Source organism: Lepidothrix coronata, unplaced genomic scaffold, assembly GCF_001604755.1.
Source record: "Lepidothrix coronata isolate B3197 unplaced genomic scaffold, Lepidothrix_coronata-1.0 Scaffold1, whole genome shotgun sequence".
Lineage (NCBI taxonomy): Eukaryota > Metazoa > Chordata > Aves > Passeriformes > Pipridae > Lepidothrix > Lepidothrix coronata.
In genome coordinates, this window is record NW_016690181.1 from 106,171 (window position 1) to 122,315 (window position 16,145).

General features: G+C 44.9%; 1 protein-coding gene across 4 annotated transcripts in view; it reads left to right on the forward strand.

Annotated features, from left to right (window-relative positions):
• The window catches only part of RGS6 (regulator of G-protein signaling 6), a 123,932-nt gene that overhangs the window by 77,113 nt on the left and 30,674 nt on the right, over positions 1-16,145 (forward strand). For all 4 annotated transcript variants that reach the window (XM_017812074.1, XM_017812061.1, XM_017812051.1 and 1 more), the window contains one exon: positions 5,278-5,464. In XM_017812074.1, coding sequence (XP_017667563.1) covers positions 5,278-5,464 — 187 coding nt within the window. The remainder of the gene's footprint in view (positions 1-5,277; positions 5,465-16,145) is intronic.

The following is a 16,145-nucleotide window of genomic DNA, read 5'->3' on the forward strand; positions in this document are numbered from 1 at the left end:
AGTGTCAGTGGGATCTTCATTAGCGCTGGCCGGAACCCTGTAGGCCAGAGCCTGTGTTTAACTTAAGGCACATGAGAAAACCTGGAAATTCCTGGTAGCACTAGAAAAGACTTCATGAAGTGTGTGCTTGAGAATGCCTTGAAATGAATGTAATTCAGTAGTATAGCAAGAGGACCAAATTCTGCTCTTATACCCAGTGGTGCAAGTCCCAAATCACAGGGCTGATCGTGGTGGGGTATTTCCATATTTTCCTAGCTGAGAAAAATTGGTCCCGGTGGGGGTCTCGGGTGAGGCACTGCCAGATATAGCAGCAGACTAGACTCAATGACCTCCCAGATCTCCTTCCAATTGTGTTTCTGTGTTCTAATAAACTTGCAGGATCATGTCCACCAGTCTCCTGGGCTTGGCTGAGCCCTGCAACTTACTTATTTACTGGCTGCCCATTATTTATGGGAGAGCAGGAAAGCCAGTCAGTTGGATATTTTTCTCTCTGTTTTTATTTTAACTCTTTTCCTTTCTCTCTTTTATATCTTGTCTCAGTTGCTGTCTTTCATCTACAATTTGTTTTGACTTTGCTGATTTTTGAAGTACCCAAAATATAGCAGACAAAATTCTGCTTCCATTAAAAAGAAGGAAAGGAAAGGGAAAGGGAAAGGGAAAGGAAAGGCATCAGAGTTATTATACATTTTTTATGACCTAGGAATCTCCTGGGACATCTTGAGATTTCTGAGATGTTCATCTAACTGATAGATTGATTTCCCCTCCCCCCCCAACTTCAAAGAGTGTCAGCTGGAAAGAGACACAGCAAAGTGGGAATATCAGACATGGGAGTTTCACCCAAAGGAAAAGGAGGCTGCACACCTGTTTATAGACCTAAATGGGGAACACATGATGCTTTGTGGGAATGCGCTGTGGAGCTGGTGGTGCATGGATGCAGGCGGTCTGGGCCTTATTGATTGTGAGCATATGTTGAAAAGGGAGTTAGCTAGAATGGAATTTTACCTGCAAGAAAGTGTTTATATCTTACATGACTCATAATGGCTACAACGTGTTGCCAATTACTTTTTTTCCAGGTTTCATCAGGAAGAGAGAGGTTCAGGCAGGGAGGGGAGCTGGTGTATTAAGTAAACACACACCCCAAGCCCCTAGTTTACTGAACAAAAAGCGTTTCCCGAGCAGTTTCCAGGCACTGCCCAAGCTCCCGGAGCGGCTCTGCGGTGCCGGTGCCGGGGCAGTGCCGTGGCCGGGCGGGTCCCCCTGTCCAGCAGGCGGCGCCACAGCTCCGCCGCAGGGCCGCGCCGGGGCCGCGGGGCTGGAGCGCGGGGCGGCCTCGCGCCGGGCCCGGGGCTCAGCGGGAGCGGGTTCGGTCGCCGGCGGGCGGAGGGCGCTGCCCAGATACAGAGAATAAAGGGCTTTCCAGCCACAGAGAACGGACAGGCAGCAGGGCGAGGGACTTGCACTGTGGGTGCTGCGTGCACGGCTTGGGAGAGGAGAGCAGAGCACAGCACAGCACAGCAGAGCAGGGGAGGAAGGACGGTGAGGGGGAGGCCTGCGGGACGCTTGCCCCCGCCCCCACCGACACTGCGGCCTCCTCGGAGAGTCTCCTGTGCCCCAGCACACAACCTCGCAGCAGCCCTGCGCCCCCAGCTTGCCCACCAAGGACAGATTTCTGCTGGTCTTGGCCACGCCAGGCTCACCGTACCAAGGATCTGGCTGTTAAACAACAAAAAGATGTGAATATTGCCCCTGTCTGAGCTGCATGTAGATTTATACCTATTATTTTCATTTATTTCCCATCCCGACTGAGATGTTCAAAAGATACTTGTCTTGGTGAATGAAGTGAGAACAAGGTTTGCGAATGGCTAGAGGTGCAAGACACGGGAGGTGCACCAGATACTGACATGGAGCTGCTGAGGCAATGAGAGGTGTGAGCTCAGATTCCAGCTTCCTATTGAAGACTTGGTGATTTCACTGTCAAGCCAGAGGAACCATGTCCTCCCCCAAGAAGGGGATACAATACTGCCCTTATCTTGTCAGTTGTTCCTCAGTCTCTGGAGTCATCCATATTTTGCCTCTTGATCAGGTTTTAAAATTAATTGTTTTAAAACATACCTTCCCTGTCTTGCCCCAGCAGTCTTTTCACTGAGGGACATCTGTGAACAGCAGTGACCAAGCACTCTACAGTGCCCTGCTGGGAGGCAGAGCAGGTGTACTGAGGCTCAGGATCTCTCTGTGCCTTAAGGGAGCTGTGGAGGATAAAGTGCCACTATGAGATATCTTCTGCAAGCAATAGCAGTTTAATTACAAGCTGGATGCAGCTGGAATGGTTTATGCCACTGACAACACTAGGACATCATATTATCAGCCTTTGCCAGACCTTACATGCTGTTTTATAAAGGATGAAGAACATGTGATCAATGCTGCTGTTCCCTCTGTGCAGACAGTCCCTGTGCCAGTCCTTCACTGCTTATAGAGCACCTGTGGAGAGGACACACAAGGACATCTCAATCCTCCCCTGCCCTGTGCAAGAGGTGTCTACTGGAAATCTGTCTCCTACAGAAGGGGAGGAGGCAATGCAGGATCTTCTGACTCCTTGTGAACTTGGGGTTGGGCTTGCACTTCAGAAATTGCAGAAGTGATTCAGGGAGTGCATTTGCACTTTATAATTGAGCAGAAATTCCAGCACAGTCATTGTGTGTCTGCTCATTTCCTGGACAGAAATACCTGGTTCTCTCTTTTAAATGCTGTAAATCCCATAGGGAGCCCTGCTTATACATTGGCTTCAGCATGTATCCTTATGGCAGAGAATTTGCCTCGGAGTTGAAGCTGTGGGACTGGGTACCCCTCTTTGATGTTCCTTGATTTTCAGATGCCAGCTGTAGTGAATAGCATTGAAATTTTTACCAAGACAAAACTCCCCTTTGCCTTGAAGAGGACATCCAGCCTTGGGCATGAACTCACAATTGCTTGTAGTAAAAAGAGCTTGTTCTTGTTACTGTCAGGTTGGTCTGGTTGGTTGGTTTTCAGATTGAGCCAAATGGTTATTAAAATGGATGGTGCTCCTGTTCTGGCAAGCTGTCACTTCACAGTGTTCCCAGTTCTCTCACGAGTGTGCTTTCCCAGCCCGCCTTCCTAGGGGCAGAAGATAAGCCAGCAGAAAACATTCTCTATAGCCAAATGTTTGTCTGAAGTGTCCCAGCTACTCTGCAATGATTAGCATCTTTTCTCCTATGCCTTTTCTACATTCACATGTTCCCATTGCATCTGAAATTGAATGATAAAATATTTTCAAGTAACAGAAGCCACATATGGCATCAGATTATTGCAGTGTGAGTGCTACTCTTTACTCTCGGCATGCATGTGATAAGCGGGGTGTCACAGTTCAAATAACAAGGCAGGACACCAGGTGCACTTAACATCTCATAGATGGAAAAGGACCAACCATGCACACACCTGCACCAACCCCAAATACTCTGTTTCAGTTTATAAACCCAAATATCAGTATGTGAGCACCACAAGTACGTGACTCCACAGTACTGATACCGCATTTGAGTGTACCCCAGTCCGTTTTACTGACAGCCTGCCAGGGAGATGGGAAAACCGTATGAAGGAATTGGCTTGGGTGGGTCAGGGCTGTGACATTAGGCCTTCTTATGGTAGGGGAGAAGCAGCAGACAGGCAAGGAGGATTTAGCCTGGCCTTGCATGCAGTGTGGATGTCTTTTTTTCCCCAATCAGCTGTTTCCCTCTACTGCATGTAGGTGACCAGACTAAATGGGTTTGTTGCCTCATTTGACTGTGATAACCCCACTGTTTCCAGGGTGGTTAGGTACTGCCTCCAGTCGGTAGGGAAGTGAGTGAGTTTCTGAGTGTCAGAAACAGCACAGAAGTCACAAGGCTGCTGGCTTCTCCACCTACCCTCACTGCCATCAGGGTTTTTGTTTGAGACAGTCTATATCTTCCTCCTTCCACCATGGAGGAACATTTGCCTTAGTGGCAGCACGCTGGCACCATTGAATCATTCGGGGTGAGAAATCAGGATTTCAGTGAAAGTTCAACTGGTTTATAAGGGAGACACAGGATTTTCTAAGTTGTGCAGCTCTTGCAGGTGCCCTGAACAAGCAGTGACCCAGACAAACCCTGTCCCTGCCGCACAGTGTGCCAAGCAGAGGTGAGTGCATAAGAGCAGTGCAGGGCAGTGGCAGCCAAGGTGAACCCTGCTCTTGTCATCCCTGGACAATGGGCTTCTTTGCCAGGGGCTAGGAAAGAGCTGGTTATTGCAGGTGGCTGCAAAGGTCCCTTCTGTACCTATTTGCCCTGTAGCCCTCAGCACTCCCTCCAGAGCACTATTGTACCTGTTCAGCCCGGTTGTAGGCCCTCAGTACCCAAGGCAGATAACCCCCAGGGATACCTTCTTGCTGGAAGATAGAGTTAACCAAAACAAAATGCTGCTGGGTACCATGCATCTTCTGAATTAATCATCAGAAAGGGCATATTTCTGTCAACAATAAATAAAATTAGCATTGCCAACAAAATGCCTTTTCTTTTTCCTAGGGTAAAAGACATGCATGTCATTCTTGCAGAAATATTCTCTGGCCTTTGGTTTCACAGATCAAGATGTGGATTATGCCCTTAGCCATGAAAGAGATTATCTTCTCAATGTTTATGAATTCATTTTAGTCCATAAGCATGGCCTAGTCAAGAAAATTGGAGTATGGCCATAACAAGATTCATCTACAGGTCCCTTCCAACTCAGCATATTCTGTGATTCTCTGATCTCTTCCCATGGCATCCTTCTGAATGCTGGTCAGTTTACGAGTAATATATTAAAAAAAAGGTTTCTCTAAGTGCCATTGCTACAACTTCACATTGGAAATGATACAAATATTAAGTTTGGTTTGCATTTTGCATCCCCTCTGGATGACTGATCCTGCAGGCAGGAATGACCAGCACATTGGCACATTGCCATGAGGCTGTGGGAGGCAGAGCCTGCTCCCCTACTCCACCTGCATGGCTCTGGAGGTTTCCTGTTTGCATAACTAATCTGACACTTCTGCAGGAGCACTTTGAATAAGAATGCATCACATCTTAAAGTGTAAAGTACACCACACTTTCTCCCTGAAATCATGCTAAATGGAGAGTCTTCTGTGAATTCTGATAGATGCGAGATTAGGTTCTGTGTCTGTATTTTGGGACTCTGCCCAGGCTTATTCACAATGTCTTACCTAGCTTTCTATCTTTTTCTCTTTTCTGCCCTTTTAATTTTTGCCTAGTACAGGTTTTGGTTGGCTGTCCAAGATCTCAAGAAACAACCTCTACAGGATGTAACCACCAGAGTGGAAGAAATCTGGCAAGAGTTTCTAGCTCCTGGGGCCCAAAGTGCTATCAACCTGGATTCCCACAGCTATGAGAAAACAAGCCAAAATGTCAAAGACCCAGGGAGATATACATATGAAGATGCACAGGTTTGATTTTGGTTTTATAGAACTACTCTCATTTTTACTGTGATATTCCACTATCACATTGTCACTGCTCACTTGTAAGTAAAGGAGATGCACAGTTTGAAGTGACTTTGAGGATATCTATTCAAGCTGGGTAAATGATATTTTCGTTGAATCTATCTGTTACAACAGGCTAATGCTCCTCTGGGAACAAATGTTCCAAAATCTACAAGTCTGCAAGGCACTACAAACTGGAGCTATGTCTCAGAAAAAGCATAGATGAAAGAGTGCTATAAAGTTCAGTTTGTGTCTCTGTACTCCCTGTCACCAAATTCAGACATATTTACAGAATGCCTGATATCATATCAAAATCCTGGCTAATACTCTTTTTCTATCATTTATTTACTTATAGATAATTATATTCCCCCATCAAATCCCAAATGCAGCAGCTCCCTCCAACACAGCAAGAAATTTGTCCACCAGACAATGCCTTAGAGTAATGATAGGACAGTAGGCAACATAGTGTGCTTAATCCTTCCCTCCTAGGGGCCCCAGATTTTTCAGGGAAATTTTACAGATAAACCGTACAGGGAAAATGCCTTTAGGAAAATAGATAATTTGAAAAAAACTGTTACAAGCAAGGATAAAGCTGCATAACCTTCTGAGAAAGTGAAAATACAGTTTTGTAATTGTTATAAAAGAAAAAGGAAGAAGGGATCATTTGACAAATATTACCAGGGACACACATAAAAGATATCTTCCTCATAATCATTTTTTTTCAAAGCATGTAGTAAAACTAACAGCAAATGAAAAGAATTTCTCTTCTGTTTTTTGGGGATTTTTTAATTGGCATTCAAAGGCAGTTCTTCAAAATACTCCACTAACAAAATATTTCCATCTCGGGGGAGATGTTGTGGACCGCTTATACAAGGTTAGGCAGTGAATTTTTCAAACCAGCATCATTTACTGTATTTTCCTGAATGCAGTCTTGTTCCTTAGGGCCAGAATAGAAGGAATGTACGCAAAGTTTCAAGGAGATCCCCTGTGAATATCAAGCAACTTAAATGTCCTTTTTAAGCTGAGAAATACAGGAGTATGAAAACATTCTGGCTAAGATGTATTCTTTGCTTGGCAGTATAATGAGCAAGAACTCCTTACAACACCTGAAAAAAATAATGATGACAAAATGCAGGGTTGAGCAGATAGGTGAATAATGGGGGAACTGATTAAATTGGTAAGTCGAAGTACTAAGAGTAAGAAGGATATTTAGACAATGAGTATTTAGTTAAAAGAAGACACAGAGCATTTAGGCTTGAACTGATCAGTTCACAATGTAATTGCCATTCAAAGGGAAGTTGATAAAATCAAGTTGGAGCCCTTGCAGTTAAACTGCAATTTTAGATCCTTGGGTAAATTTTATTTCAGGGGATTTTTATGCTGACAGATGTCCTCAATTCATTTGTTGTGGTTCATGGACACAGAAGTATGAGGCAAAGGTAGACTTTCAGACCCAGCTATGGTCATCTTGGAGACTTGAGTCTATGCCAAGAGTGGGTAGCACAATGGAAGGTGAGCCCAGTTACCTTCATGTGCAGTGGACTTCTGGTAACTCTCCAAGGGCCAAGCAAGCTGTTTGTGACTGCTTGATCAGATAGCTGAGAAAATCTGTCTAACAAAAGCAGGAAGAAGCAGGACAGTGCTGAAGGATGTAGTGCCCTGACAGAGCTGAAGCAATATGGACTTTTACTGGCTCATCCAGGAGAGGGGACAATTTTTTTTGCACATCCACTTCATGGGACCCAATGTAGGTCACCCCAGCGCACTCTAAATCTCACAGATACTGTCCTGGTGTCTCCCCCAGCTCACTCCTGCCACCTTGGAGGCTCTTGTCTACAAATCTGCAGCAGCTTATCTTGCCTTATCTTGGCAACCTGGCACCAGGAGCCCATGGGAGCTCCCACACATCCCACATTCCTAGGGGCTCAATCAGACACAACCAGTCAAAACACTCCCAGTTGGAGAGAAAATGAGTGTTGTCCTGTCCTATGTAGCTTTAGCACAAAGAGGAAAACAACTGAAATGTCGTTGTAAATAAAGAACAAGAAAAAATTTAGTCTACTCAACAGAACATTCTTTGAATGCCTGCAACTCTGAGACACTAAGAGGAAAGAAAAATGTTAGCTGAACTAAAAAAAATAAATTGTTACTCCTGCAGTGAAAAAATAGTAGAAGGTGATGTAGCACTCTAGTCCTGATTTGAGAGACCCAAAAAATGCCAGTTCTGTATAAAAAGGTCTAGAAATGAACACATTGTTGTCCTTGGGAAGGAGAAGGTGTAGCAGAGCACATTGAGGTGAGCAAATGCATTATCACAGTAAGTTGAAAACAAAGAATTGTCTGTTATCAGGTGCTTTATCATTGTGCCTTTCCATGAAAGATTTACATTGTGTTTCCAGCTACATCTACATGGATGTGCTTCTTTGCACAACCTTGGCTGCAAGCCCCAAAAAGCTCTCCCAGATGCTGTTCAACCATCTGGTAAGACAAGTAGCGAGAAGAAAACAGGGAGAAAAGGTGGCTCCAGGCAAACATGCCTCTCACTTCAAACCTCTTTGTCCCCAGGCCACTAATGGTCTGAAAGCAAATGGTTCCTCTGTTTAAGAAAATCTCATCTCCAAATCTCAGTCCTCAAAGGGCTCCTAATCCAAACCTGAATTTGATATGCATTTATTATCTCAAACAGACCTCTAAGATGGATTCTTGTACCACAGAAGCAAGTGTTTGTTTTGCCATTTCCCCATCTCAGCTTAAGATACTTGCCCTGCTGTGTGTCCCTCACTGCTGCTGCACTCTGCAGTCCTGCACCAGGTCTGTGCTTGCACAGAACTGTCTCTCTTGCTGTGTCTCCCACATGTGGCATTGCCCATCCCGTGCCCCGCTCAAGCCATGCCAACACGCCTGGGCTCTGAGCAGAGCATGCTGTACTGACTCAACCTGCGCTCACCTCCCCCCAGCTCTCCAGTTTGTTGGCGTCCCCAATCCTCAAGCAGCACAGCACAGCTCCTAGCTCTGTCCTGATCATCAGCTCTGCCAGCTCTCTTGATCTGCAGCACCTTTTGTCATTTTAGTGCTGGGCCCCTCCAGAGGGGAGCCTACCAATTTAGCTGATTATTTTCTGCTCTTAAACAACTGTCCTCTGAGTAAAATATTATGATTATCAAACCATTTTCACTGGGGAGTAAAGCAGCTTTTAATACAAGGGGCACCGTCAGGAAAGGTCAGTTCAATTAAACACTGAAGTACTTAGCAAGATGTAAGCTCCCACAGGAGTTATCAGCATCAGTGAACAACCAACGTGGGGCCCCGCAATATGAAGCAGGCACTGCCAGCTCTGGAAAGTAAATAGGTTTGGGTCCATCTGAATGGCCTCTTTTGGCTAATGAAGCTGCTGACAGCCAAAGTAATTCATCTTTAACGTGGAAACATAGAGCTGTGAGTGTGACAATTATGGCTTATCTGTACAACACGTTATTAGTTTTTTAGCCATTCTCCCTGTACCCCCGTCAAGCATCTCCATGCCTCCCCTGAAATGTCTTTCTGCCTTCAGAAAGTCTTTAATCCTTTCCTCAGTCCCTTGGTGTTGAGAGCTAGTATCACAAGAATGCATTATGTCTCCTCATAGTAATATTTTTTGGGACATTTAGTCTGCATTTATTGGTAGGTTTCAGACCCAGGTACTATCGAGTAAGGTAAGTTGTCTTTGGAATTGCTTTCCTGTTTTCTTTGTTTATTTTTATTCTTTAATAAATAAAATAGTTTTAGATTGACATTCCTTTACATGAACTAATCAGCTAATGTTTCTGTGAAGATGATGCAGGGAAATTCAGTTCTAATCAAGGCTCAGTTAGGGATTTTAACTGTACTTTGCAGATCCTTGGCTAATTCCAGAACAAATTTAGACTATAATGCCAAACTGCAGACAGCTTAAACCAGAAATGTACCTGTCCCAGATATTAATCATGGAATAATTTGGGTTGGAATGCACCTTTAAAATTCATTTAGTCCAACTCCCTGCAATGAGCAGAGACATCTTCAACTACATCAAGTTGCTCAGAGTCCAACCTGACCTTGAATGTTTCCAGGGATGGGGCATCCACCACCTCTCTGGACAACTTGTTCCAATGTTTCACTACCTTCATTGTAAAAAATTTCTTCCTTAAACATAATCTGAGATTTGAGATTTGGGCCCAGTTCATGCTCTCAGCTGTCCCTGGTGTTGGTTCAGTTTTTTCTGGACTGTGATAGAGATACGAGTCCTTGCAGGATTCATCAGTGAGCAGTCATCATCTTGCATTCTGGTTTGGTCAGGAAGCTGGGAGTGTTGACAGAACTTGACAGGATCCTGTTGAATTCAAAACCAAACTCCAGGTTTAAGCAAAGATCTCTTGGAAGTGGAATGTCATTTTCTACCAAGAAGGGAAGATGAGGGGTGACTTTTCTTCTCCTGACTTTGTCTTTTCAAGCATGCACAGGATGTGAAAGCAAGCTTGTAGAGTAGTGTGTGTCTGGTGCCTATTCAGTAGGCATACAGAACTCTTTGTAAGTCTTGAGCAAAATAACAGTATGGAAGGAAAATGTGGAAATAATCGTTCATTGTGTGTCTGTATCATCTTTCATGTAAGAACTTGACCAAACATTATTCCTATTTTCTTAAAGTTTCACCCAGTCACCCCAGTTACATGCACGCCTGTAAAGGATGGTGACTAAGCATGGAGAATCAGGATAACAGCAAAGCAGCTCCGGTTGGCAGTGCAGGCAGCCAGCAAGGGGGTATGGGGCAGACCCAGGTGCTCTTCCTGGAAAGGGGGCTCAAGTCCACCTGAGCCAGTGCTGCTCAGTGCTGCTGGCACCTGCGCTACAGGGAATTGAAAGCACTGCTGCACTGCATCAGTATTTATACGTGGATGGTGTGCCCAGGGTTCCTGGAAGCTTCTGACATCCTGGACCTTCCTGTGGAGGTTAGGGAGTGCACAAGGACTTGACCTTTATTCTCTTCTCCTCCTTTGGTCTGATTCTGTGGGACTAGAGGAGAAAATCTATTCTTACACTGCACTCCAGTTGTCTTTGGTTTATGGTGACTCTAGAAAACACGCAAAGTCTCACAGTTGTGTATTTGTTATACTTAGAAGCAAAAATGCAAGCTCCTTCCTTTGTGGATTTCACAAAACAACCTACAACCAAACAGAATCTAAAATCAAGAGCCAGAGCCCCACAAATAAAGCCAGAAGAACAGCCTGGAGCAAAACCAGGAAGGTGATGGTGGAGGTTTATGTGGTGTGTCTGATTCTGCACAAAGCAGGAAACAAAAGACTTGAAGCAGAGATTTACATAGGAGCAGACACTGTGTTGTTACTTTCCTGTTTTGTTTCGGGGGTTTTTTGGTTTTTTCGAAATGTACCTATGCACCACACATCAGAACGTACTTCTTTTATCTTTTGCCTTCCATTTTAATTTGTGGTTTAGTAGTCATGTTATATGAAAAACAGCTAACATCCAGCCTTTCTGTCTCTGAAGGCATCAGAGATCAAACTACTGTCTATGCTATGCCCTTCTGTCACACACAAGCAGAAAAAGGGCCAGGAAAAAGTCACGGGTGAGCTCTTTCCTTGCACACACAGTGACGGAAGGCAGCAGATCTCTCCAAATGAAAGATCATGGGAATGGAGTGACAAGAACAGTCAGCATATTCCCACAGGACAATAGTCTGTCTGTTATTCAGGGTGCTGATCCTGCCAAGCTATCTAGAACTACATGCATGAGCATTAACAGTGCCTCAGTGTGCCTCCAAAAAATAACTTTAAATGGATTACATGGGAGAGTCTCTAGCTTGCTTAAAAAACTGAATTCAGCACTCAGACTCTGGGACTTTTGTGCCAGTAGTGTGCATTGTGCTTCTTGAAAGCAAGAAACAATTGCATGTCAGATCTAGAGCAAGAACATTTCCTCTTCAGGTCAGGAAGCTGCTGATGCTATTCTGTTTCTCCCAGATAGGAAGTGAAAGTGCTTGCAAGTGCATCCTTTTCTAATCAAGAAGCCAGGACTCCAGGAGTCCAATTCTAATGGAGGATGGGGGTATGGTCCCTTCCTGCCAAACCCATGTGCTGCAGGAACACTGTAGTCTTTAATTTTATTAAGGGGTTGTTAGCTCTTTAAGTGTTCACACTTGTAATTACAAATTAAAACAAAAATCCCTGGGAAGATTTATCAGCAATGCATTTTGGATCTTCCTTTCTCAGCCCACAGCATGTGGGCTGTCAGGATGGAGTTCGTTGGCAGTTATAAGATTTCGATACACATTTAGACTCCAAGAGCTTAAGCTCAACCATTTAAAGGCAATCCAAGATGATACAGCAGCAGATATCTTACAGCCCAGATGTTGATGAGGCATGGAAAACTGTTTATATATCCAACTCATGTTCTCTAGGTAGGCATCCAAGCAGGGCTGGTGTTCCCTATCTCAGCATAGCCACCCTTACTCAGAAGCTGTATCCTGCTTGTTTCTGTAGGGTTGTATCCTGCTCTGTCACCATCTCCTATGGGGCATAGACTGCCCAACTGCAATAGAATTTCCTTCTGCTGCATGAGGGACTCTGCATGTTCCTCTCCATGGCACAGTTAATCTTTTTGGCAGGATTTTCTACAGAGAAAACAAAGAGGAAGCTGCAGACAGCCTGCAAGTGTCAGGGTGTTGACCAAAAGGTTAAGTAGTTACACCTCATAGCTGTATCACAGCATGCATAGGAGTGAAAAACTCCATTTTTGTTGCTGCAACTCCTACATATTGTATTGTTTGGAAAAGAAATGCCGGTCTCCCAAATGCTACAGGAGGTTGCCCCCTCCCCCCAGCCAAAACCTTTTCACTTGGGCTTTTTGCCAGTAGCCAGGATTTGGCCCATATTGAGAGAATCAGCCTCTTAGCCACGATCATTGTTCTCAAAACCTAAAGCTGCTCATATGGTGTTAGACTCCCAGCAGCCCACTCTTGTCTCCCAGGATAGCCCTTGCTATATTTAGGACTAAATCCTCCTGCAGTACCAGGCTGACCCCTTAACTGCATGGTGCTCAACAACCCTTTGCTTCTAGTCCTCTGCACTGCGTCTGCCATGGAGCCCCAGCAGCTCTGCCCTCCCATTTGTGTGTTTGAAGATGTGAAGCAAACCAGTTGTCTCATCAATTTACAGAGGAGCCATAGCTAAATTTATGTGTTATTTTATCAATGCGCTTTTTCCATGAAAGATTTACACTGCGTTTCCAACTATGTATCTACAGGGCTAAACAAAGGATTTCTGTGTATTACTCAAAATGAGCTCTCATTGCTTACAGTTATCCCACTTGCTCAGGTTCTTTTTATAATGTTCCTGTGCCTTCAGCCCAGTGTAATTTCATTTGTGGCCTGAAAAGAGGTTTTATGCTTTTTAGTTTAGCAGGGAGGTTAGTCTATATTACAGTATAATTATTCATCTTTTTTTTTCTTTAGTAGCAGAAGCAACTTGGTTGAGTATGAAGAAAAGGCACCAGATAAAACTGTGGATGTAAATTATCGTGTCCCTTAAATACTTGAGAGTGGAAAAAAAGATATTGCTCAGATTTTCCAAAGTAATTCATGCTTAGGCCAAGACCCTTATGTGCCTTTTACCAACCTGAAGCATTTCTTTTCCAAACTGTAAATTAAGGAAAGCCTTGCACTGTCGCAGCAGTCAGAGCGCCCAGTCACCTCTGGTCCTGCTAGATGGCAGCACTGCCGGGTACCAGAGAGGCTCCAGGACAGGAGGTCGTCCTGGTTAATGCAAGCAGGCAGCTCAAAACAGGCAGTACGGTATTTTTGAGAAGAGTGAAATCCTAAATGCAGGAACCAGAATAAGCAGATCCAAAAGCATTCTTAGTGGGGATTTGGAGACATTAAGGGGAATTGGAATAAAACAAATGTGTTTCCCTGCCTCCTCCCCCCACCCCTGGTGTTTTCCCATCAAGTTCAGTCAGGACAAATATGAAGGTCTCTTCTGCACTTATTCACTGCTTGCCTCATCTCAACTGTGCCTACTATCAACTACTTTGGCTTCCAGAGCTGGTGCAGCAATTTTTCCTGCTTTCTCTAAAAAGTACATTTTAGTACCATCAGTTAGGCTAAATGCAGTTTATCATAATTGCTCCTAAAAAGTGTTGCATTCAGTTGTGGCACAAGTAACTGCTAGAGAGTCTCCTTTCCTTTCTTTGGCTTTTTGGAAGATCCTGGTTGCGGTGCGGTCGGGGGTCCCGGTGGTCAGACAGGATTCCTGAGGATGAGCTAGGAACAGTACAACACGGTGAACAGGACATGTCTCCAACAACCCTTGTATTGTAGGTGTTGCTGACTGCAGTGTGCACGTGTGCTGGCACGGGTTAACCTCAGCTCGTCTACCACAGATGTCTGTGCAGAGTGGAGGTGCCGACAGACAGGCACTAGTCTGCTGCCAAATCTAATTGGAAGGTGCAGCAGTCGCACACCATGTGCTCAGAAAAGCATCTTCCTGTTTTCTCCTTACTCACGTCCTCTTTGTGCTATAGAGACAACTCTTCCAAAAGTCAACCCCAGGCAGGTTCTCAGCTGGCATCTGTTGCCATCCTTTCCAGCAAAGAACACAAGGCCTTCACTCAGGCACCAGTCTCTCATGTGTGAATCTGCAGTAAATTCCTTCCCATTGCCCAGCATACAGGTAGAAAAACATTAACATTCATTGCAGTATGCTGTTATTTATTTAGTTGTTTAATCTACTGCTTTACATTGCTTGTGGGCTTTTCTTCTAATGGATTTGTCTGACATGCTGCAAATCTCCCTTGCAGTTGGCCAGAGGGGCAGCTCCTGGTGCCTGCATGCTTGCAATACGAAGGAGTCTCCAAATCAACTCTTACTAGTTAGTACCAGTTGTTGATGACGGGGTGAAGGAGTTCTCCAAAACAATCTAAAAGATGTTAGTGGGATAGCTACAGCAAGGTGGTTTATGACCAGTTTGCAAACGACAAAGTGAACCCTTGGAGCTCAAGTGAATCTCAACAGCTATCTAACCTTAGTGTAAACCCTCCAGAATGAGCTAAAAATCATAGACTAGAACCATAGAATCATTAAAGTTGGAAAATACCTTTAAGGTCATTCAGTCTAACCTTTGACCGATAACCACCATGACAACTAAATCATAGCACTAAGAACCATGTCCATTCATTTCTTGAACACTTCCTGGGATACTGACTCCACCATCTCCCTGAGTAGCTCTTTCCAATGCTTAACCACTCTTTCAGTGAAAAAATTCTTCCTGATGTCCATTCTGAACATCCCTTGGTGCAGCTTGAGGCTGTTTCCTCTTGTCTTGTCATTGGTTGCCTGGGAGAAGAGGCCAATCCACATGTTGCTACAGCCTCCTTTCAGGTAGTTGTAGAGAGTGATAGTGTCTTCCCTGAACCTCCATTTCTTCAGGTTAAACAACCCCAGCTCACTCAGCCTCTTCTCATATGACTTACTCTCTCTACCCTTCACCGGTTTCATTGCCCTTCTCTGGACGCACTCCAGCACCTCAATGTTGTAGTGAGGTGCTCAAAACTGACACAGGGCTCGAAATGCAACCTCACCAGTGCCAAGTACAAAGGGACAATCACTTCCCTGGTCCTGCTGGCCACACTATTTCTGATACAGGCCATGATGCCATTGGCCTTCTTGGCCACCTGGGCACACTGCTGGCTTGTGTTCAACTGGCTGTTGACCAGCACCCACAGGTCTTTTTCCAGCCACTCTTCCCCAAGCCCGTAGCACTGCATGGGGCTGTTGTGACTGAAGTGCAGGACTTGGCACTTCGCCTTATGCGCCTCATACAATTGACCTTGACCCATCTATCCAGCCTGTCCAGATCCCTGTGCAGAGCCTTCATACTCCCACCCAATCTGGTGTCATCTGTGAAGGGACTGAGGGTGCACTCAATCCCCTCATCTAGATCATCAATAAAGACATTTAACAGGGCTGGCCCCAGTACTGAGCCCTGGCTGACTCCACTCGTGACCGGCCACCAATTGGATGTAACTCCATTCACCACCACTCTGGGCCCAGCCATCTAGCTAGTGTTTAGCCCAGAAAGAATGCACCTTTCCAAGGCATGGGCTGCCAGCTTCTCTAGGAGAATGCTGTGGGAGACAGTATTGAAGGCTTTACTGAAGTCCAGGTAGACTACATTCATAGCTTTTCCCTCATCCACTAGGAAGGTCACCTGGTCATAAAAGCAAATCAGCTTGGTGAGGCAGGACCTGCTTTTTCTGTACCCGTGCTGGCTAGCCCTGATCCTTTGCTTGTCCTGTACATGCTGTATGATGGCACTCCAGATGAACTGTTTCATAAATGTGCTAAATGGGAAACCTGTGCTTGAAGTGAGCAAAGAAATTGCCATTTCCTCTTATTCCCCCTCATCATCTAAAGCTTGCAGCTGTCTTTAAGCACAAACAGGGAAAAAATTATATCAGCAAGTTCAAATTTAAGGGCTTTCTGAAATCTAGCTGCTATTCAGAGTTCAAGAGAAAATTGTGCTTGGCTTTCACAACTTCCAAATGTCCCAAGCCTGTCACAAAATGTCATGGTGGGTAAGATACCGGTGGGATTAGGAATGGGTGTTTAACCAACGATTCTCTT